This window comes from Chenopodium album, chromosome 10 (genome assembly GCF_948465745.1).
Source record: "Chenopodium album chromosome 10, dcCheAlbu1.1, whole genome shotgun sequence".
Classification (NCBI taxonomy): Eukaryota; Viridiplantae; Streptophyta; class Magnoliopsida; order Caryophyllales; family Amaranthaceae; genus Chenopodium; species Chenopodium album.
In genome coordinates this window covers 21,582,565-21,606,452 of record NC_137843.1, presented here as the reverse complement: position 1 = coordinate 21,606,452, position 23,888 = coordinate 21,582,565, and the positions used below count along the sequence as shown (strand labels likewise).

At 33.4% G+C, this 23,888-nt stretch overlaps 1 protein-coding gene and 1 long non-coding RNA gene across 2 annotated transcripts; one reads left to right on the top strand and one right to left on the bottom strand.

The window, feature by feature from the left end:
* Nucleotides 1-6,157: 6,157 nt before the first annotated feature.
* On the bottom strand, nt 6,158-21,032 carry LOC145563790 (protein ESMERALDA 1-like). The gene is made up of 10 exons (XM_081624215.1): nt 20,385-21,032; nt 17,077-17,149; nt 15,625-15,692; nt 15,424-15,512; nt 14,439-14,636; nt 11,889-12,093; nt 11,592-11,759; nt 9,420-9,587; nt 9,131-9,321; nt 6,158-7,036 (listed from the first exon to the last, which is right to left on the bottom strand). Exons 1-10 carry the CDS (start codon nt 20,763-20,765, stop codon nt 6,874-6,876), a joined length of 1,704 nt encoding a protein of 567 aa, XP_081480341.1. The 5' UTR covers nt 20,766-21,032; the 3' UTR covers nt 6,158-6,873.
* A 1,384-nt stretch (nt 21,033-22,416) lies between these two features.
* LOC145563789 (uncharacterized) lies at nt 22,417-23,633 on the top strand. Its single transcript, XR_014094607.1, has 2 exons — nt 22,417-22,892; nt 23,263-23,633. It is a non-coding gene; the product is annotated as an uncharacterized LOC145563789 (long non-coding RNA).
* Nucleotides 23,634-23,888: the final 255 nt, after the last annotated feature.

Below are 23,888 nucleotides of genomic sequence, written 5' to 3'. Positions count from 1 at the left end.
CTGGTAGTAAAAGTGAAAATTTCCCATAAATTAATACAATAAATTTCCAGCAATATAAATTTGATTAAAACTCCTTAAAACGTCCTTTAAAACATGTTTTTATGCTTAATTAATCAATAGAAATTGAATAGGGACAAAAACCCCAAATTTATTTATCATAAGAACCCTAAAATCCCAATTTAATTAAATTAAAACCCTATGTTTTAAAATTACAAAATCTAAAAATTCATAACTTAAATATAATCTAAAATTATTAGTTTAAACATCAAAAACATAAATTTGATACTAATTTAATCAATTTCAAACAATAAAAATTAAACCCAAAACAATTTAATAAATATTAAGCAAAATAAAAGAAAACAAAGGAGGAGGAAGAAGAAGGGGCAGCCACGGTGGGCCACGGCTGGGTGGTCGCCGGTGATCTGGCAACGGCGGTAGGTGGGTGCGTCGCAGGTGGCTGGCGGAAGAAGTCTTGAGGAAACTCACGTAGGAAAAAGAAAGAAAGAAAGAAAATAAAAAAAAAAGAAAGAAAAAAAATAAAGGAAAATAAAGGAAAAGAAAAGAAAAATAAAATAAAGGAGAAAGAAAATAAGACTAACCTTTTGTGTGGGGAAAATTTTGGGGATGTATGGGGTATTTATAGGAGAGAGAGTTGTAGGGTAAGTAGGAATATTGGAGCTCATAAAAATAATGGGCCAATTAAGGAATAAAAATGGACTAAGCTTTGTTTGTATGGGCATAAATTGTAAAATGATGGTTCATAAAAATTTCTTTGTAATAAAATCATTTATCAAGCCAAAAATAATTTGAAACTTGTAGAATAAATTCCAGAAAAATACATTTCATTTATAAATTATTTAAAAATACGGGGGATTACACCGCGTGACTATAATTAGCTATATTTTTGTTGGAAATGGTCCTCATTTCCAATGTTACGCATTTAGATTTCCTTGAGCGAAACACAAGATGGGAAAGATAGATTGTTTTTAATATGTAGTTTACTGGTGAATTACCTCAATTTAATCAATTATCTTAAAAAGTTATGGATATAAAGTTTGAAATGATTTTCCTAGAAAACACATAGGGATGTAAAGAATTTCTAATAACCAAACCTCATTTTTTAAATTAAATTTCAATATACCATCCACATTAGTTTAAAAAGACTATTTTTTATTATTATTAATTAACACAAATAAATTAGAGGTTAACAATGATAAACTGCTAAATGAATTAGCAGTTTTTAGTTAAATAAATTGCAAATTTATTAGTCAGTGATTAATGGAAAAAAATTCCCTTTCAATTGAATTAGCAATTTTACTTTGGGTAAGTACCAAGTAGTTTTATGGAAATTTTGTCAACAACTACCAATTAAAGCACGTGTTTTGAAAATAAACAACTACCTATTAATTTTTTTTAAAAGAACTACCACAAAGTTGTAAGAAATTTAAGAAGCACTACCACTCCAGCAAATTCTATTAGAATCTCCAGCATTTAGGTCTCACTTTTTACCACTTTTTACCTTTATAAAGGGTAATTTAGTCAATTTAGATGGTGATTTTATGAGATAAAGGTAAAAAGTGGAACATACATGCCGAATATTCTAGCCGCAATTGTTAGAGTGGTAGTACTAGTTAAACATTTTACAACTTTGTGGTAGTTCTTTAAAAAAGTAATAGGTACTATAGTTGTTTCCAAAACACAGCGTTAAGCCTTTTATTGGTAATTCTTGACAAAATTTCCTAGTTTTATCTCTTTAAAACTATCAATCGAATTTGGAATCCTTTTTCTCTTTCTAGTTTTTTTATTTCTTAGAAACAAAGCACTTTATTGTCTTTCTCTTTCAGAAGGCTTAGTCCCACATTCAGGTGATTTCCCACAATATTGCTAAAGGAAAAATAAATTCCTCAATCGCATTATAGTCTTAAAATAAATTCCTCAATTGCATTATTCATAAAACAAATTCCAATCTACGGTCCACGTAGGATTGGTTTATAGTGTCAATTTTGATTTAGCTTAAAACCACTTATGATATTAGCGGTTAGTTCTTGTTCAAGAACCACTATTGTCATCAGATTTTTTTAAAAATATTCAAAGAGACCTATTTTTAATGACAACATTTCTCTTTCTCTCTGTAAATAAATGACTGAAAAAACAAAGTTGCAGCCTTCTTGTAGAGGTAAGGTCGCGGGGACACGTGATAATTTATAGATTCAAATAGACCTATTAAACGGTCTCATTTCCATTTATTTCTTTTTTTTTCCAAGTAAAAGTCACTACTTACTATCTTGTTTACCAATATAACCGCTAATAACATTAGCGGCTTTATTAGAAAGGTTGATGATGTTAGCGCATACCGAAGCAAATTACAATTAACAAACCTTTAATACCAAGCCTATGTATTGTGGACATTATTTAGGGAATTTGTTTTAATACAAATACCAAATGGGAATTTGTTTTTGTTTTAACGTTATTAAGGGAAATCATCTCAATTGATTTTGCAGGTTTACTTTGAACCACTAAAATAATTTATGTTTGTCATTGTCGATGTAGACATTAGAATGTAAAATATGTTAATCAAAAAGAGCGAGCATAATTAAGAAATCTTGAAATCTTCTAACATTCCATTATCAAGGGAATATTAGATATGCTTAAAATCGCTCAAGCTTCAGACTTACATACACAATATTTTCCAGTCAAAATTATAGCCATGTATCATAGATATTTAATCTCCTAAATGAAGGGTTTTATTAGACATGCTTAATCTTAATCTACGGTAAAACTTTTGCATGCCCCCGATTTATAGTAATTTTACTGTACGTTGAGAATTTTGCACGTGTGAACAGTAACAATACGGAGTAGTTTTTTTTTTCATAGTCACCCATATTTTCACAAAAGTGACTCATAGTTTTACAAAAGTGACCCACATTTTCACAAAAATGACTCGTATTTTCACAAAAATTATCCATAATCTCACCAGTTTTTTTTTTTCAAAAATAACCCATATAAATACAAAGTTACCCCTTTGGACATATAAGGTTATCCTATAATAAACACAAAGTATGAAATTACCCTTAAAATCACAAAAGTTACCCATTATCTATTCACTCACAAATGTTACTGTTAAACTTACAACATATAATTTCGTAAAAGTTACCCATATTGTAACAAAAGTTGATGCATAAAAACATAGAAAAATCAACAAATTAAGCACAAAAGGATAAAATAAAAAATTACATCACAAATATAGAAAATTATACTTCGTATAGCATCTATTTATTTGTTTGAATAGCAAAATGAGCAATTATCTTCTTCGTAAGTTTAACCTTATCATTTTAATCAAAAACTGATCAAAAAAAAAAGAAAACCATAAAGTAAAAAAAAAAAAATATAGATTAAACAAACCTCAAATTTGATTATAGAAAAACACAATTAATTTAGAAAATAAACTTGAAAATCGAAGGAATATAACAAATGGAATGCAGAAAAAACTTGAATCACCAAAAAAAATGAAAGTAAGAGAAAAGTCTGAGGAGTGGAGAGGAGAGAGGAAAAAAAAAAGGAGAGAGAAATTAAAGTTTCTGAAAGTAGGAAATGAGGAGTGAGGAGAGAGGAGAGAAAAGTATGTGTTTAATTTGGGTGGGTCGGTGTGACACGTATGAAGAGTAATTCACGCAAGTAAAACATTCCTTTTCTTTCCGCCATTCAATATAATAAAACTTTACAATAAGTTTCTTTTATTAAATATTTGTATAATCTATGATATTATAACACCGTTAAAGCATCACTATTAGTTGCTCACTCCAATGGTAGCCATCAATTTACTTTATAAGTATCTCTCTCTTCCACATCACCCATGACTCCATGACCAATCCTCATGCCATTCTAACAATTGGTTCCTCTGAATTTTTTGGGTGAATATTTTCTCTAATTACTTCATATTAAGTCAGAAAAAAAAAACAAAAAAAAAACAAAAAAAAAACTCTCGCACTCTCTCACCCCCACCCCCTAAAGTACAACCTTTTTTTATTTTTGTTAACACTTTTTTTTTCTCTTGATGTCCATCTTAAAAGAGCATTGGTTGGCTTTTCTTAAGCCTTTGTTTATACAATTTTTTTTAACTTATAATAAATCAAAGGCCACAAGCAGCAAAACAGTTAAAAAGTGATTGACCAGACCCAAAAACAACTCAATCATATCTAGAGTGGCCCGAAATAAAATTTGATGTGCATTGACTCATATAACCCAGCTAATGGACCTAAAGGAAACATGACAAGCAACCAGTTTGATGACACATATTAAGTAGCCGTATGAAAAGTGACTACCACAATCCTTATTATGTGGCATGATTTGATCAAATGTACTTTGCCATGTAATCTTTGACATTTCAAAGCATATTTAAATTAAAATTCATTTTTGTAATTTCTAAAATTCTTTTTTTTTCATAATTTATACTTTATAAATTCTAAAATTCCTATTTTCATTTCTTAATTAATTTTAAAAAATCAAAATTAAATTAAAAATTAAGTTCAAATAGTTAAGATTAAAAGAAAATTGTGTTTATCTTGTTCTTTATAGTTGTTCATCCAAAATCATAATTACCGAGTGTCTTAGGTAATGACCTAAATTACTTTAGATAATGACCCAACGTAGTTTAGGTAATGACCAAAAGTAGTTTAGGTCATTACCTAAGCCACAAATAACTTCGCAAAAAATTAATTACACGTTTACGAATGAAACTAGAACGAAAAGAAAAAACGAACGAATGGCTTCTTCGATTACACATTCGAATAAACGCCTACCATTCAGCCTAAATCACTATGCCACCGGAAGTCGAATAAACACCAATCATTCAGCCTAAATCACTATGCCACCAGCCACCATGATATTGTCAAACGCTTATGCGAGTAATTCTTCCTTAACAAATACTTAAAAATGCATTTGTTGTTGAGATTTTTTAAGAACAAGAACCTCAAAACAAAAACTAAAAAATACGAAACGTTGCAATATGAATTGATGAACGACATGACTAGATCGAATCTAGGTTTGAAACATTGAATGAATTGCTGAATAAAAGTGACAAAATTTCAAAAAGTACTAATTTTGAATGAGAACAATGAAGAATAGTTTTTTATTTTTTTTTTATTTTGATTTTTAATCTAATTTTAATTTTCTAAAATTAATTAAGAACTTAAAAAAGAATTTCGTAAACTAAAATTTTTGAAAATAAAAAATGAATTTCAAAAATTACTAAAAGAATTAATTAAAATATGCTTTGAAAAGTCAAAGATTATGGCAAAGTACATCCAATCAAATCATGTCATATTATAAGGCTTGTGGTATTCACTTTTCAAAAGGGTACCGTAAAATTTTCAGTCATAATCCCCTGAATTTGTCATCATGTTTTCAATTGGACGTCCAAATTTTGAGTTAGGTTACAAGATTGTCGTAAAAAAATGTGATCAAATCATGAACACATTGCATTTTCATTTTTGAAGCATTTTTCTACAGATCCAAAAGGAGAAAGTTCTAGTTTATAAAATGTCAAAAACGTAAATAAATCAATAACTTCTTTTTTTTTTTTTTTTTTTCTGTTGTTGATCCAATTTTAATAAAAAGTAGTTGATTTATTTACTATTTTGCCATTTGATAAACAAAATTTGTTCATCAAAGACATAAACTTGTATTTTCTCATCCAAAAGGTGAATGAAGCCATGGTTTTTTTTTTTTTTTTTTTTTTTTTTTTGGTATTGTTGATCCAATTTTAATAAAAAGTAGTTGATTTATTTACTATTTCGCCATTTGATAAACAAAATTTGTTCATTAAAAACATAAACTTGTATTTTCTCATCCAAAAGGTGAATGAAGCCATGCTTTTGCAAGATAGATTGTGGGTCTTGCCTTCACCAGATTTTTGTTATATATTATAACAAGACAAACGCATATAAGTGACATTTGACATAGGCACACAAGCACATGATAACATGATCCATTGACGATAAGCATTTGAGCTTGGCACGAGGCTTAGCCTAGCCAACATCCATCGGTAGTTAGAAAGGCAAACAGTTAAATCTTTGTAATGTAAAGTCCTCGATCTCAAGTGGCTGGGATACAAAATAAGAATTTGATAACTTGACAAGGCACTTTGAAGCACAAGGGATAGTTTGTAATGAGAGGGATAGATCCTATAATCTTACTGTCAAATAGGGAGTTTCTGCAGTTAAATTCCTGATATTATACTCACATGAACAAGTACAACAGTAGGCTGGAGCTGCATCTAAACTGGAGCGCAGCCTAATTACTAACCTACCTACATTAACCTCAAAACAAAAACCACCAGAAAGCGATGTACGCACACAAGAGTACAACACTATTTTAAAAGAATGAATTACTCTAGATGATGACAAAAAACTGGTACAGAGCTCCAACATGCTTTGTACAATTTTACAATTGTCCAAATCGTATCATGTACAACAATTAAAAAATTAATTAAAAGAAAAAACAAAAAAGAAAAGAATGGACAAAATTAGTGGATAAACAAATGGCAATGTCATTTCGCAGCTTGTTAGATACAGCAGCTGCAACCGAGTGTATAGTCAATACCAGAGCAATTCCTTCAATGTAAAGATACTGTGGCGTCACTTCTACTTCCAGATCATGTACAAAAAGACGTGATGCCTTGCTCTGGTCAAATAATCAGACTACACCGTCCAACCAAATCGTTGGAGTTCCAAAACTGAACTGTGTTACCCTTTTTTTTCCACAAAGGAAAAGGGAAAAGAATGAAAGAATCAATGTAAAATAGATTTGGCAGTTAGCCACATCTGTAGAACCATTAACATGAAAGATTATCCATATGATTTTGATGGCAGGAGATCACGTTGCAGACGCTGATCTTGAATCTTCCGATTTACCGATTCGGCACATACAGTCTGGACATGGGAAGCTGTATATAGAGTCATTTGGCCTTTTAAGCTCGAAACCCTTGGAATCACTATGTGATCGCATGTTTAGCATATGCCTCTTGAATGTTTTCCATCTGATTATGCCAACCCAGTAAAAATGACTTTAGCTGATATCAACATCATAACTTTGCAAATACAATTCATTCCAAAACTAAGCTACAAAAATATTATTAAAACGAACGAAGAACAGAAAAGAGGTAAAACGTCACAATAAAATCCACAAGCAAGCCCAAAGAGCCAATATAAATAGTTGTACAGACTACAAGCATATTCACCAACACTTCTAATCATCACCATGCTGATACAGCTCACACGACCCCCATTTACAGGGAGAGAGAGGGGAATCCCGTTCACAAACTTCTCCCAACATTATTCTATTTATATTTGTGAAAACATTATTCTTTTTTTTTTTTTTTTTTGGGTTCAAGTGAAAACATTATTCATAGTTTGTTTTAATACCACTTTCAAGAGATTAGCATAATACTCAAATTGACCCCATGCTTTTAAGATGAGGTCAGGGAGTCATATCCAAAAGAACCTTAAGGCAATATAGCATTGTCAAAAATACTCGTACGTTATCCTTTTTCGTTCTTTCTCCTCCTCCCTTCACCTTATCATTACTAAACTATTTAAACTCTCTTTCAACTTGTGATTTCTAAAAGTTCTATTTATATTTCCTTCTCTTTACATCTCTCTCTCTCTCATTATATAATAATATTCTTCCATTCCTTCTCCTCCTTTCTCTTTATCATTAATAAAACTATTTAAACTCTCTTTATCAACTTGTACTTATTAAAAGTTTTATTTATATTTCCTCCTCTTCACATTTCTCTCTCTCAGTATACATACTCCTTACTCTTCCACTCTTTCTCCTCCTTTCTCTTTATCATGACTAGACTATTTAAACACTCTTTATCAACTTGTGCATTTAAAACGTTATATATATATATATATATATATATATATATATATATATATATATATATAGGGTTGGGATCCAATGAGAAGGACCTTAAAAAGAGAAGATGAGAAGGAAAAAATGTGCATATATTTTATACTAAATGTGCATTTTTTTATATTGAATGTGCATAATTGTGTTTTACACTGATACAATTTTTTTATTTTCTAGAAAAACGAAAATTTAGCACATTTGTTCAAAAATTATGCACATCAAATTTGAGTCAAAATTTTTTTTTTTTGCACATTTAGTTTAAAAATTATGCACAAAAAATCCTTCTCATCTTAAGGAACTTCTCATTTGACATATATATATATATACATCTCTTTCTCTCTCGATATTTTTTCTCCTTATCTTATCCTGTTCCGGAGGTATGAAAATACACAATTGACAGAAAAGAGGAAGGATCCAAGGGGAAGAGAAACCATTTTTATTTTTAACAACTTCAGCTTCCCTTAGCAGTGAGTTTATTGGATAAGATTTTCCAATAATTCAAGGTTACTTCAAGTATTTGCAAAATCATAGGGTCAATTTGAATGTTACTCTAAGTCTATAAAGCCTCAAGGTTACCATGGATAAATCACCTAATGTTTATAAACCTAATGAGTCCATTCGAATCCAAACTATTTGGATTTTTAAAGAATTTTTCTTTAGATGAAAACAATTGCTTTTAACCTTTTTCCTAAAACTAGACAATCAACAACAAATCTAATAGCCAAGGATTCCAGGGAGAAAAATATATTAAGATCTTTGAAAGACTTAACTAAAAACGCTTTTATTTTTTAAGGTTTCTACGAACTACAACCCTTATAAGTAGAACAAAAGGAGCAAATATGCGCCCTAACTCCTAAGTCCTAAGTCCTAACCTCCACCTCCTTGAGCGTCTAATTTCCTCCATCTTCTACCTCAACTGAATCACAAAATTGGAATGTAAAAGGACTAGGAGTAAAAAGGGGGAAACAGTCCCACTTTCCCTTTGAGTGAGTAAAGTAAAAAAAAAAAGTCAAGTATTTTACACGCATGATTTCTGATCTGTGTTTTTGTACTAGTAAGTTAAGATAATCAAAGAACATTTAATGCAGATCCAAAAGCATCTGAATTGGCCCAAAATCCTTAAGACCTTCAAATAGGAAAACACACCAATCCACTCATAAGACATAAACTAAGTAATAGAACATAAAGACACCATAATTAAGAGATTGATACATACCCAATACTAGGATTATCAAAAATTTGTGCCAACTTTCGCTTATCTGGACGAATGGTCTTTGAATGCCCACCGTACAAGTATCTCCGATGCCCCATCAAAAAATGAGGGAAATTACCTCCTTGAGTGGTAACAAAAACTTCACTATGAAGGCAAACTGTATAGTCTATACCAGCCATCCTGGAAGAATAATTCTGGGGGAAGAGTAATAAAGGAGAGAAAAGTGAGGGCTAGGAGTAAGAAACTTTACCAGACAAAAAGCATATAATGTAAAGGATGCAAATATACAAACCTGATATGGTGCCAACTCCTCTGGAGATGCAAGCATCTCTTTAGTTTGCAAAAGAGGAAACATTTCAAATAATGGGGCCATATTTCTTTCAGCGTCATATATCTTTCCTGAAGCCAAATATATAGATGTATTTCTATCAAAGCCCATACCACGAAGCATCAAACCAACCTGATTCAAAAGGCAAACATATTGCAAAGTATCTTCAGATAAGACTTAAATATACAGAGTAATATATGTCTTGAAATGTAAGTCACGGGAAAAGTTAAGAACAACAAAAGTCCTACGTAAGTATGTAACATTTCAAGAGCAAATTTCTTGGAGCTCTAAAGACAAGATGTTCATGTATACATGACCAAGAGTTACATAAGAATGGGTGAGCTCTTCAAAAGTCCTATGACGATCATGACTGAGCAGACGACAAATATACTAATACTCATGTCTTTTTCAAGGGTTAAAGCAATACATGAATAAAGCCCGCATCCAAATTCTTAGTTGAGTTGTTTATACTTGTACTAATTTTTGAAATTTATCCAATTCTAATACTCCTTCCAAGTTTGTATAGGAGAAAATAAGGTAGAAGTCCCCCATATGAATATGATGAAGATTTTGGCTTGGACTTTTATTGTAATAGAATTCCAACCAATACTCAGTTACTCACAGCCAAAGGACCCTTACAATAGTTTAATCTCCCAAGATTACCAGTTTAGGTCTCAACAAGGAACAAATAAAGTAAGATTGCTATTCTTCAATGCCCCTTCTATTGAATGCTTTTCATAGGCTCTTATTCTTCAATGCCCCTTCTATTGAATGCTTTTCATAGGCTCTTTGAGATCTTAAGTTCATTGAAAATCCAATTTGCCTTCAATATAGCGGTTAGTGCAATAAAAAAAAAATAATAAAACCCATAGGTTATATATTATGTTTGCATTTATCCAGTTGCAGAAATACAAACAGCTGAAAATATCTAGGATAAGCATAAGCCTTCTAGGCATCAGTTTTGCTTATCTTGATTCCTGAAATTCTTTTACTAGTGCATGCCTAGTCAAATAGTCTATAGCTTGGTATCTTTTACCCAGTACTTCTGTAATTTGAGGTGATTCATTCAAAACCCCAAACAATTCATATTTAAATATTTTCACAGGGTACCCCAAAAAGGATTTACATACTAAATCAGGTTAGGTTAGCCCTTAGCGGCTTAGCAATAAAAGCTGAATACCTTTAAGTTTTTAATGTAACTAACCAAGTATCCTTGTAATTTGTAAACCTTACTCCCCTGGGAAAAAAACTGTACAGATTGTGAAAGTGTTGTGGATTATGACCAATTATTTTAGACTTGGAATACTATAAATGAATCGACTCCAAATAGCACAGTTACTTCATAAAATAATTACGAATACAAGAATTTGTTAGATTTCCTAAATAAATGGAAACCAAAAGTGAAATGCAAAAACATAGGGCCACCGATGGAAATTTCCCAAAAATAAATGAACAGTCCAGTTAATATTCCTATTGCCTTTTCCAAATGCATGATTGTTTTCTACATATTATTTCCACATTAGATGCTATTTGTCAGTGATCATAGCAGACAGGGCATCAGATCAGAGCTTCAGACTACAGTAGGTTAATGTTTAGAGTAAGGGTCTACCAGAAACAGTCTCTCAGTGATAGCAAGGGCAAGGTCTGCATACATATGAAATTTTGAATATCAGCCTCCTTTCACATGCAAGAGCATTATGTGCACACGGATGTGTTATGGTAAGAAGTGCATAGTACAGAGTATATACAGCACCCTGAAAAGATATTATGAAGCAATAACAAAACTCTTGCAAATCTTACCATACATCTATAATTGCCAGTTTCTGCAACATAGATCATCATGCTGCTCTTGAAATTCAGAATGGGAATCCATAACACACACAAACAAACAAGCATTCAAAGAAACAAACAAAACCCTACATAGCTATGAAACTAGATTGCTATAGAGAACAACAAAACAGAACAAGGTATTCACCAAACATTTTGTCTAATTCTGAAATGGTTTTATAGCTTCATACACGTCCTAAAATGAGTTGCATGAGGAAAAAGAAAATGGAGGGGGAGGGGGAGGGGATTAATAAACCACATAATAACCAAGTTAAACCACCTAGAAGCCTCAAAACAACAAATTCTTACCTCCAAAGGTGTAAGTGGACACTTTCCATTAATTCTGATGGCACCAGGACGAATGACCCTACCAGGCTTAGTAAATTTGCCTCTCCAACCTCTTTCTCTTGCTGCCTCCATATCAAATCTTTCTTGCCGACCACCATCAAATATACAACAAGAAAACGCAACCATATCCTGTAATAAAACCAGAAAAAGAAAAGAAATCAACTTCAATGAATATCATAAAGTATGTCCCCTCTAGCACCCAAAAGTAGCAAAATCTGAACTCTCAAACAATATGACAGCAAGATAACGCAACCTAACCTCTTCAAATCGAAGATGCACGGATACGTATTTGCCACCACTACTTGCACTACGCTCTTTCATTCTTGCAACCAGTGTTTCCCCCAAGGTTAAGATTGGGCTTGAGAACCTCAAAGCTTCATAATTTGCTAAGCACCTAAGCCGTTGAACAGCTGGAGGAGCGTCAAATGACAATCGATTTGCAAATGGAGAGATCCTTATAACCCTAAGTTGTACATGACGCAGCATTAATAAACAAAGGAAAAGAACAAAGTGAAGCCAACTGGTTCTCCACCAAAAGGATCAGCACGGTAAAGTCCTTTCAGGGGGAAAGATAATTACTTTATATAACTCAGACCAAAATATTTTAGGCAAGGACTTGGGAAATAAAATAATTGATGGTTACAACTTTCATCCAGTTTCACCTCTGGCCTGATAAAAACTTTTGAAAAGGGAACGGAAAAAAATGAGAAGAAGAAGAAGACTTCCCTCCATGAAAAAAATTAGAGGAAATTGGATGGAAAAAAAAAATAATTAAGAAACACAAAACAAGAAAAAACACGACAAACAGATAAAAATCAACAATTTCTTCATTGGACCATAAAGTAGAACAAAAATCAAGTCCTTCCAAAAACTTTATCCAAGTAAAATTATTGGCAAGACGTCTACAGAAGTCTGATAATTAAGATACTAGAATCACTTAAAGTCAATAGTATCACCACTCAGGTACGGGTGAGATGATTAGTTAAAAAAGCAGTTAAAAAATAAATAAATAAAAAGCATCCTGTAGTGGGTTTAGAAAATGTCACAACCTTTTAAGCAATTGGATACAGAAAGCTGATTGGTAATGAATGGTCAAGATATCAAATACGGTGCAATAAAATAGGAAGGATTTCCAAAGGGCAGTACAAATGTACAGCTTGTTTGATGTTTCACAAACTTACTGCAGAAAAATAATGAAATAGAACTGTGAGCTAGAACAAGATATCAACTGCTATAAAATGGCTCTTTCCATATGAGCTGTGAACTTTGTATTCTTATTAATTTTTTCCTGGAAAACACCACATCTCCGTCATTGAATATCATATGGAAAAAACTACGAAAATAGTAGCTACAGGGACTATTCTTGGAAGGTCCTTATCAGATACACAAATTCGGGATCATTTTTTCAGATCTTATTAGGAGGATTGCTGGTAATCTTGTCATCTTAAATTGTTAAGAGTAGTCCCTAACATTTTTGATCTGCTTGTAATAACCCCGCCTATTGGTGATCTCAACATAACCCCAACTATGTACAGTGTCATCCCCAAATAATACCAAATAATTCAAAATCAAAAACTCAAAAAAGCATGAAAACTTTAATTTGATTTTTATTTTTTTCCACCCTTGTCTCTCCTCTTTCTCCCTTAGCAATCCTTCACACCCAGTCCAGCAACCCTAGAATCCTCTTCCAGATTCTTATTTTCTCCCGTTACATCACTTCCACCAAGACCTACAATTGCATCCACCCTGGCGTCATCACTAAGTAACAATTTAATCAGATAGACAGGAACACCTCTGATAGATATATTGATATATCAACGTCATTTTGACCAAATTAAAGCTCCAACAATGCATCTAATCCCACTTTATCCTTGACCACATCAAATAGCCCATCAGCAAAGCAAGGAAATTACTAATAGGCATCAAAGAAGAGTTCATCCGTTAAATACTTCCATGGCATTCCATTAGAATTGTAGTTCCCAACATAGTAGTTAGTATATTACAATGCAGCACAATCACAATGAATCAAGCCCACCTAAAAAACCTTACAAGGCAGTTTAAAAAAAGAAGCATCTTGGTGTAATGACAATAGCCAATCACAACTTGACATGTATAAGTCAATATATGTTATTGGATTATTTAGGGAAGACACATAACATAGGATTTTAGGTAACACAAGATTAGAACTATTAAGAGAAGACTGGCAATAGTTAAGGACTTTTCTTATCAGGTTTTTGTTTATTTAAAATATACTAGAAAGACACCATAAGAGATATTAAACAAAACATGCATGTCCAGAAACTTCTATGAGACATTGTAGCTAAGAAACCAAGCTACACATCTACATATCTCTACTTTAAAATAAAAATAAACACTTCTAGACTTCTAGATCCCTTCACGTCCTCCTCTCATCCCTCCCTTCTAGAGCAATGGAAGAGCAACGAAAAGGAAACACATGTACCCAAGACCATAGTCTAGAGCAATGAGATCAGCAGCACAGCCCGTACCAACACAGTCCTTCATAATTCTAATGATATTTCTCAAGTTGTTATAAAAGACGCTCGCCCGGGGGGGGAGTGGAGTTGTCTCAATGCAGAAGGTTGAGTAGATTTTATACTTCCTCAATCAGTTAAATAAAAACATAAGGAGTAGTACATAACCACTTAGATGATTCAAAATATCCAGATATCAAGGAAACAATAGCAGCACATTTTATATATGACAGAGTTCCCTCGAGCTTTTATTCAAATTTCAACATAGTAGGCATAACTTATATGGAATGAAAGAGGGAAAGGGTTTTTCACTCACTTCTCTTCAAGCAATTTTGGGTGGACATTGTCCTTGTAGTATTGAATAGTAGACCATGCTTTTATTCTGAAATTGTAAACATTGCTCATGTTGTGATCATAACGAGCCATCATGTAATCAGGAATCATGTTGACCACACGTACGTGATTTTGCAACATACTCATGAAATACTCTTCATCGTATATGTCATTGAACTTACTGCAGAGCATGAAGTAAAATTAATAACAAAAAAATAAAAGCTCCGAGTCAATTCACAAGATTCCAAATGATCAAATCCTTCACCCATTCTAATTTATTATCAGCAAATAAATGGTGGTCAAACTCCACAAACTTTTACCATTTTTATTTTATTCAGGCAATGAAAAATCTCGTTAGATACGTTTTAAGGTGCATCTTGTAAACATCAAATTTACACAATATTCTGAAAGTTCTTGACACTTTCCGTTTTCGTTCGTTTCTAAAAAGTCTAAACAGTTTCACTTTATTCCTTTTTTAGCAAATTTCTGTTACTAGTTTACCCCTCTTACCCCACAAAATTTACACTTTTCTACTCACTCTCTCTTACTTAATCCAATTATTGTTTCTTACACCTACCCACCTTTCTACACAGTTGCTAAGTTTATTTGCATATTTCTTACATCCACTCACCACATCAACAAAGGTAGTGACATGTAATTAAGATATTAATGGTGGAAGGTTTGCACTGTAGACCATGAAAAGAAAAGGTTGCAGTAATAAATGAATGGAAGTACCAAAAAAGAATTTTACTACCTACAAAGTATTAGAAAAAGGAAAAAAAAAAAAAAAAAAAAAAAAAAAAAAAAACCATTTAACTAAAAGACCACTTAAGTTTATTCACTGGAATTAGAACTTAGGAGATCTTTAACATTTTACAGAAATTCATTTTATGGAACTAAACTCTAATAAATAGTACACTAAAACATAAATTACATTGAATCACAACAGTAATTAATTCACTACAAACCTAGGATCCCTCCAGATGCTATGATAATGAAAATTTGGAATAACAAGCGTGGCGTTTAGATAGCCTGCCACAGCAACTGCATTGCATATCTGGCAATCAGGACAACCAAAGAACAAAACACAGATTAAACTCAGAAAACAATCCTAAAAATGAGATTGACAGTAGAAAGTGGATAATGAACTATCGATGCAATGAACAGACCGATGCTCTCTGCTGATTCAAGCCACCATTTGCCTCAACATAAATGTAACCATTTGAATCAGGCAAGCCTATTATGAATACACGTGCTTCGGATTAGATATTTTCAGAAATGAACACAATCATGTAACAAATCATTTACAAGAACAGATACATCCTATGAAACTGCATCAGCCAAGCTAGGACAATATTATAAACACAGAGGAATACAATTGATTGGCAAATATCATAACAGGAGCATAAGGTTAAGAAAACCTACAGAAAAACAAAAAAAAAAAAAAAAAAAAAAAAAAAAGAAGGAAAGAAAGAATAAAAGTAAATCAAGTATCATTGTCTTAATTTGAATTTTTCTATTCTGGCTACTTGGCTAGTTTTTGTCATCGGCAGCTTCTTATGTATAAGCTTGCGTCATAATTAATTTGATCTTAATCTACCCACTCTAGTTTTAATGTGAGCCCTGTTGGACTATCTCAACCAGACACTTGAAAATATTGACTTATAAGATTTACCATTGAAGGGTTCAAGAAAAACTGAAAAAAAAAATAAATAAAATAAAAAATAAAAAAAACCAACCTATTTGCAACTGTAGGAAAAAGGACATTGAATTTACTCACACAGTCGCTGTACAAGCATAACAGTATGCAAAGCAACAGACCTCTCATAAGAAAATCCTGATAGTGATTGACTAAAGAAAACTCCAAAAATTGGGCCAATTGCTGAAGTAAAGCCACAAAGGGCATTGGTCTCAGTAAGCTTTCATGTGTATGTTATGGTACTATGGTAGAGAAAGCTTCCTTCCTTCATGAATTACAAAGCATTTAAATTTCAAAGTACCACTAACTCATGCCAAAAGGAATCTCCTCGTCTTTGTCAACCTAAAAAATTGGAGTTTTGTAGCCATGCTCAGTTTCGGATCTCATTGCCTAATTATAGTTTACCATTCCTCTATAAATATCAATGTCATGTTGCATTAAGGAATTTTTTTTTTCCCTAATCAATTATTCACAGCACCAATGCCTACCCCTTTGGAACAGTGAATTGCTAATCACTCTAAAGTTCACAGCACCTCATATACCAGAAGCTTAGATCGTTGTCTGCTAATACTTAATGAAGTACACAGTTTTCCGAGTAGTCTCTTCCAGCAAAAACATCCAGGCATGCATATTATTTGTCAATTATTTCTTATAAATCCCAGTAATTTAATTTCCATGCCATGTAAATCAAACAACAAAGCAATTTCTAAGGAACAGCAACAGCTGAAAATAACTCATAAACTGAGAGCAAAGCAAGATAATCTCAGATCACAATACATGCCAATATGCTAATAATTTTATACAGTCAATGCCTTTCTCATTATTATGAAGTCTTCAAGAGCACAAGTACACATACGTCAAGCACAACATATTATAACAAACAAAATCTAAGTTCAACGACAGCCAACAAGTAAACTCATACCTCCTGGAGTAGACTTGTTTACACATGGTCTCCACTCACCACCCTTGTACGAATTTTTCCAAATAGTTGATATCTACAAGAAAACAAATATCTAAAGTCAACACTGAAACCCACATCTAATCCTATTGACCTATTAGCAACAAATACAGACAAGTGCAAATTAAACCACCTTCAGAGGCCAAGATGTTTGCAAGCATTTTAGAAAAGAACTTTACAAAAAATAATACTACCTCCATTTCATATTATTTGCAACGATTTGACATAAAGTACAGAGGAAAAATGTCTAATCGTTGCAAATAATATGAAACGGAGGTAGTAATTTAATTACTAAAGTTCAACCACAGAGAAATATGTCATCTAAATCAAAGTGTTTAGTGAGCATGGCAACCAAACTTGACAGCATGAAAGACAAACCCAACAAAATACCAAAGCATTGGTGTATAGTAATAATAGAGGGAATGTTCTACCCCACAAGCACTCACCATGTACATCTACGCTTAAAGTGCTGATGTTCCTTTCATTCAAAAACCATAGAATAACCGCAAGAGAAGACCTAGTGACGGACATGAACTAATAGCGTATTTTTAGCAGTGTTGTGTGAAGTTTCACAGATTGCATGACATGATTTATATAGGTTGTGTTGCCCTATTACAGCCCTTACTAGCCTTCTACCACCTTTGCAACTACCACTTAGGTCACAACTTGAAAAGAAAATTTTCCATTTCCTAGCATTAAATTTCACCAAGAGAATTGAACACCAACTGAAGGTCTTACACGTTATGTTGTTAGCTAATCCTTATAACCTTATAAGGTTCTCCTCCACTTCCCCAATAGGATAGCTATTAAACTTTCTTCAAGTCAATGGGGCATACCATGAAATAGAATTTTGCAAACATGTAGAGATGCAAAAGGCCTATGAAATTCACCGGTAATCTTTTTTAAATAGTGATAGTGATAACAAAAAAAACCACTAGATGACTATTTGGACGATTTTCTACAAATCAAGAGACCTTTTCATTCAAATATCATTAACAGAAGTAGTCATAGGTCAAAAGTTTGCCTCCTTTTCTATAATTCTATATGATATTAATTCCTTCTTTTGAGAATCAACAACCTCCGCTCATGCTTGGTTGGGATTACAACTTAACATGGGGAAAACATCTATTCTAAAGGTTCTATGCAAAATAGGTAGTGAAGGCATAAACTGTAAAGCAACATATACGAGCCATGATGTAGAAAAAAGGGTCATGAATATTGATCTATTTTTCCACAATTAGTGGCACCATAAGAGAATTAATTCATTATGGATCCTAGAACTCTAGTAAGATTGGCCTCAACCCCAAAGGGAGAGCATTCGATAAAATTGCAATCACCTTAAGTTTATAGAAGTCCAACAAAATATTCCAACCGTTTTCTTCTTTTTATTGCCACGCTAACAGGTCTATCAGGTTCAATGATATATAGGACGAATTGTTTTGATTTTAGGTCAAGAAATGGTTGATTAGCATCCAAACTATTAAGTTCCGAGTTGACCCAACTTGTTGAAAGTGTCTTTTTACTTTAGTTAGAGATACATATAACCTATTTAACCTTTCAATATCAAATATTATAAGGGTAATAACTATAAAATATTATTGATTTATCAAGCTGATATAGATTAGTTTTAATTCATTTTCATCACAGGTATTGATAGTGTGCCTTTCAGAAAAAATATGTCACTAAACTAAACCAAAAGGAAAGTTAACATAAATTCTTTAAAGTAAAAAAGCCTAAAAGGAGGGAATAAAAAGAGGCTAAAAAAATTGAATATGCATTAACTTTGCATGCTTCAACCCAATGGGTTGACCTCAAGGAGGCTGATTTGACACACTTTCTAGCAGATAGCTTTGAATTCCAGAAAGTTCTGGTTTGCAAATAATGTTTTAAACCCACCATTATTGAAACTGTTTCAGGTTATTTCCATCCTAGGTCAGGCAAAATTATGAAAAGTCTAACCGGGAAGAAAAGCAAGGAGGATAAATAGTTTGTATTGTTATCGATTCCATAGCACGAAATTTCCTAGGCTTTTCAGAAAGGGAAAGAAATCACAAGCTTGCAATGGTTCTTACAAAAGTGAAGATATCTTACTTGTTTCTATGCTTAACGTTAGAATCAAATCTCCTATCAATGTCTTGATGCATTCTAGGACTTTTCTTTAAATTTGCAAGGATTTAGATGACATTGTTATTTTACCATCAATCCAGTGTTCAGTAGGAGAATATTGTAAATCCAAAAAGAAGCTCTTTAGGAGCAATTGAATAATGAAATCCAAGCCCCCAACCCATTGTTACCTCTCGTGTGTGTTGTCGTAGGTCTCTATATATATTGTGTTACCACATGTTTTACATCTACCAAAACAGATGAATTCTCAACAAAACCTTAGAAAGATAAAGTTCATCATTGGACCCACTTGGGCCTACCTCAACTTGATTGCCCATCAAGCCCCGCTCATGTCGCCAACAGGCTAGAGCATCTATTAGACTTAGACTTGACACACTTGTCTTGCTTCGTGATCGTAACTCACAAGCCCTTTTATAATCCCGGCTTGCGCCCTTCTTGCTAGATAGACAAGAGTGCACCACTCACTTGGAATAGGCACTTATTATGCTATGTTGCCAGTATGTTTATATTGCTACAAGCTTTCACCAGCAACAGTAAACCTAGGTTTTTTATGACTTGAGACGAAATAAAAATAATGCAGCTGGAGCTTTCAAAGATGAATAAATTCTGCACCAAACAGGCAACCACGGTAACACCACACTGCTATTGCTATATATGCACAACCAACAGGGTCTCAACTCCACTGAAAACTGTACCATCTCGAGTGGAAACTCAACATCAGCGCATAGTAAATGGCAATGCAATTCTCAAGAGAAACCATTAGGGTAATGTGTCTCACTAAATTAAGAGTAATGGTCCTAATTACCTTCAACTAGTTTCCAAATACTCGCAAAGCTAATACATCCTAAAATCACATCTATCTCACCATAAGAAGCAAAAAAATGGGACCAAATCTCCCTCTCATTCTCTTTTTCCCTAAGTAATCACAAATCAGAGCTCAAATCATCAAAATAACAACCCACATTACAAAACCCACCCCAAAAATCCCCCTCCAACCCCACAAAAATCCCAATCAAAACCCGAAAACCCCAATCAAAAAACAAGTCAACCCCACATCAAAATTCCACAAACAAATCAATCCCAAACAAAATTCCCATCAAACAAAACCAAGAAAACCAATCAAAATCTCAAAACAACAACAAACTAACCGCATCAGCAGTAGAATTATCAGCATCCATCTCCGGCCGAAGCTTGGTATACAACTGCGGACTCCGATAAACAGACCCAGGAGCGGGATGATGCGAAATGACAGGACCCACATCAAACGAAACAGTACCCATATAAAACAACATCCCAGAAATATAAATTAACGGCGCAAAAAGAAAAATCCCTTGTCTCCTCAACAAAACTGATAAAACCAAGTAAGCCAAACGATGCGCCATTGTTCTTGGAGGTGGAGGTCCAGGTCGACCTTGCTTAGACCTTCCATGGCGGTACCTCGGCGACCTTACTGAAGGCGATTGAGGCGGAGACGGCGTCGTATGACCGCTGCTTGGTAGTCTGTTGTATGCTTGCATCTGTATCTGCATCTTCACAGAAACAACAGACAGTTTCTCTCTCTAGAAATTGATGATTCTCTCTCTAAAATGGGAGATTGTTCTTCAATGGAGTTGTGTGAAAGTGAGTGTAGTTGAGTTTAGCTGAGCTTGAGCTACATAATGGTGATGTGATGGGGGGAATTTGAGTTGGGGGTTTGAATGAATTTTGGTGATTTGATGTGATGCGCACGCTAAGAGGAGGAAGAGGGAGAAGGAAGAAATGAATTGTTTTTTTTTTTTTTTTTTTTTTTTTTTTTTTTTTTTTTTTTAATTTTTTGTCTTTAATTTTGATTTTTTAAGTGTATTTTTGGAAGAGAAAGAAGATAGTGGGGAAATTGGTGAGGAGCACGTGCAAAAGGGTATTTTAATTTAATTTTTTTAAAAAAAATTTGGTGGTGGTGTATTATGAAAGTGATGTTCAGCTGTTGTCTGTCTGTACCAAGATGGTAATGTTTCTTAGTGATCACCTTAGTGCAGCTTTTTAATTTACACAGGTTAGTATGTGGTTCGGGCGTTGTATCGATTATTACTTTGAAACACAGAATCTCTATATATCACGATTCAAGTAAAAGTATTGTACTCCCTCCGTCTTATAATACTTGGGATGTCAGGGTAGACACCGAGTTTAACAAAACTACAAGTGGATTCTTTTAAAATATTTGTTTGTTAGTATAAAATATTATCTTTTGTATTTTTATATTTAAGAAAACAATAAAGTGGGGTGAGAGTTGGGTAAGTGAGAAGAGAGTAAATGTAGGAAAATATTTTTTTATTAGTGGTCCCATTCCATTTTTAGTAACGTGTCAACTATTGTGATACGATCGAAAATGAAAACTGTGTCAGGTATTATGAGACGGAAGGAGTAGTAATTTGTTGTATATTTATATTTTGTGAATAGAAAAGTGAGCCTCTATAGTCAGTGGCTTTTTTTTAATTCAATACAAAAGGGAAAAAATTGTGGTTTTTTGAATTTCAAAAAAAAAAAAAAAAAAAAAAAAAAAAAAAAAAAAAAAAAAAGATCGGGAGCATTAAACCCTCACCGCCATTTAAGTTATTTCTAAGCAAGCTCCATCTCAATTGAAAAACATAGGATGTTTCAAATGTTGCTGACTCACCCCTCTTCCTCCTTCCTTCCTATACCTTCCTTTTGTTTTCTCGATCTAACAATGATGGTGTCTTCACCAAAATCCTAGTCAACAACCAACAACACTAAATAGACCAACCCCAACCAGGCCAACCACTTTTGGCGCCCATTTCCAACGGCGAAGCCACTTGATATTGAAATTGAAAATTCAATAATTAACTCCGAAGTTGCTTCAATGGTGAAAAGAAAACTCAAAATCTATTTCAATGGATCGCTGCTTCGCGACAATAAGCCGGCCAACCAAACAAAAGATATTATAGTAGCAAAGTATGTAAATTGGACCCATACTAACCCCTTAAGGAAAGGTATTTGCTAACCTTCAGGTAGTTGGGTGGCGAGGCGGTGCTATGTCATGGGGTTGGAGCAAAAGAGAAATGGTGGTCGCGCGGTGGAGAGTATTGATGGTGGTGGTCTGGTGGAGTATAGCTAGAGGTAGGGGTGTTCAAAAAAACCCGACCCGATTGTCCCGACCCGATTTCCCGATGACCCGAATAAAAACCCGATGGGAAATTTGGGGAAAAAAATTATATTTTCGGGTCGGGTACCCGACCCGGGAAACCTACCTGTTTTCGGGTCATGTCATGGGCCGTATTTTTTTATTTTCGGGTACCCGATTACCCGAAAATAAATTAATATGAAAAAAAAAACACCCACATAACTCAAAATATTGCCCATTATGTAAATAAGCCCACTGCCCACTTGCCCAGTGCCCACCCACTGACCCAAATTACTCACTCACTCACTCACCCAAATTAGGGCTCACTCTCTCTCTTCCTCTCATTCACTCACCGCCGTCCTCTCTCTCTTCCTCTCTCTCTCTCTCTTCCTCTCTGGGATCTCTCTCTCTTCCTCTCTTCCTGCCATTCACAGTTTCACACTACTACACGAATTCAAGACTTCAAGCCTTCACGGATTTGCCTTCATTCAAGCCTTTGACGAGTTAAATCCTCAATTTTGACGAGTTCTAATCTCAGGTACTTTCTATTCTCACGCGATTTTTTAGGGTATTTTAATTTCGTTGTAAGTTGTGGTATATTGTTCAATGTTCATGGAATTTGTGGTATATTGGTTGTATACTTGTATGTTTATGGAATTCGTGGGTATATTGGATTATTGGTTGTGTATCTGAATTTTTTTAGGGGTATTTTCGTTGTAATTTCGTTGTAATTTTCGTATTATTTTCGTTGTAATTTTCGTTGTAATTTTCGTGGTATTTTGTGGTATATTCTGCATTTATAATTGAAGAAATGAATTATGTTGAAATATGTCTTGAATTTGTAATTTTGTATGTCTGAATTTTCGTTGTTTCGTTGTATTTCATCAGTTTACCCTTTAATTATATAGTTGATTAGTTGCTGTCTTGCTGAATTGCTGAGAATGCTGACTTGCTGCCTTGCTGAGTTGCTGGTGATACTTGCTGAGACGATTGAAATTTCGGATCTCACAAGTGAATGAAGCACGACCTCCCATCTTATTTAATTTGCATTGTGACTTTGTTATATTATTGTACTTTGTAATTTGTATGTTTTTAATTATGTAACTAATGACTTCCCCTAATTTTTAGCTTTTACTAGTACTTTAATATGTTAGAACATGTACTTTAAGTCTTTAATATGTTAAAATAGGTACTTTAATAGTTTAATATGTACTTTAATTTTTAGTAGGTATATTTTTATTAAATTACAGCATGTATAAATTTACAGATTTACAGATTTACAGCAGGTCAGCAGGTATAAAACATAAAATTAAGTAAATTACAGATTTACAGCAGGTATAAAACATAAAATTAAGTAAAAAATTATTTAAAAAAAAAAATAAAAACAGATTCGGGTACCCTATGTCCCGACCCGAATTATTCGGGTACCCGAAACCCGGGTACCCGAGATATTCGGGTCGGGACATGGGACAACTTAACAACTACCCGAAAATCCGGGTACCCGTATTTTCGGGTACCCGAAAACCCGGGTACC

Bases quoted from the DNA above. Each gene is read 5' to 3' on its own strand.
- LOC145563790 (XM_081624215.1), bottom strand. From the start codon at position 20,765: ATGCAGATACAGATGCAAGCATACAACAGACTACCAAGCAGCGGTCAT. The intron at 15,513-15,624 runs GTCTGTTCATTG...CCTGATTGCCAG, and splicing joins TGAATCAGCAGAGAGCATCG to ATATGCAATGCAGTTGCTGT. The intron at 11,760-11,888 runs GTTAGGTTGCGT...GTTTTATTACAG, and splicing joins TGCATCTTCGATTTGAAGAG to GATATGGTTGCGTTTTCTTG.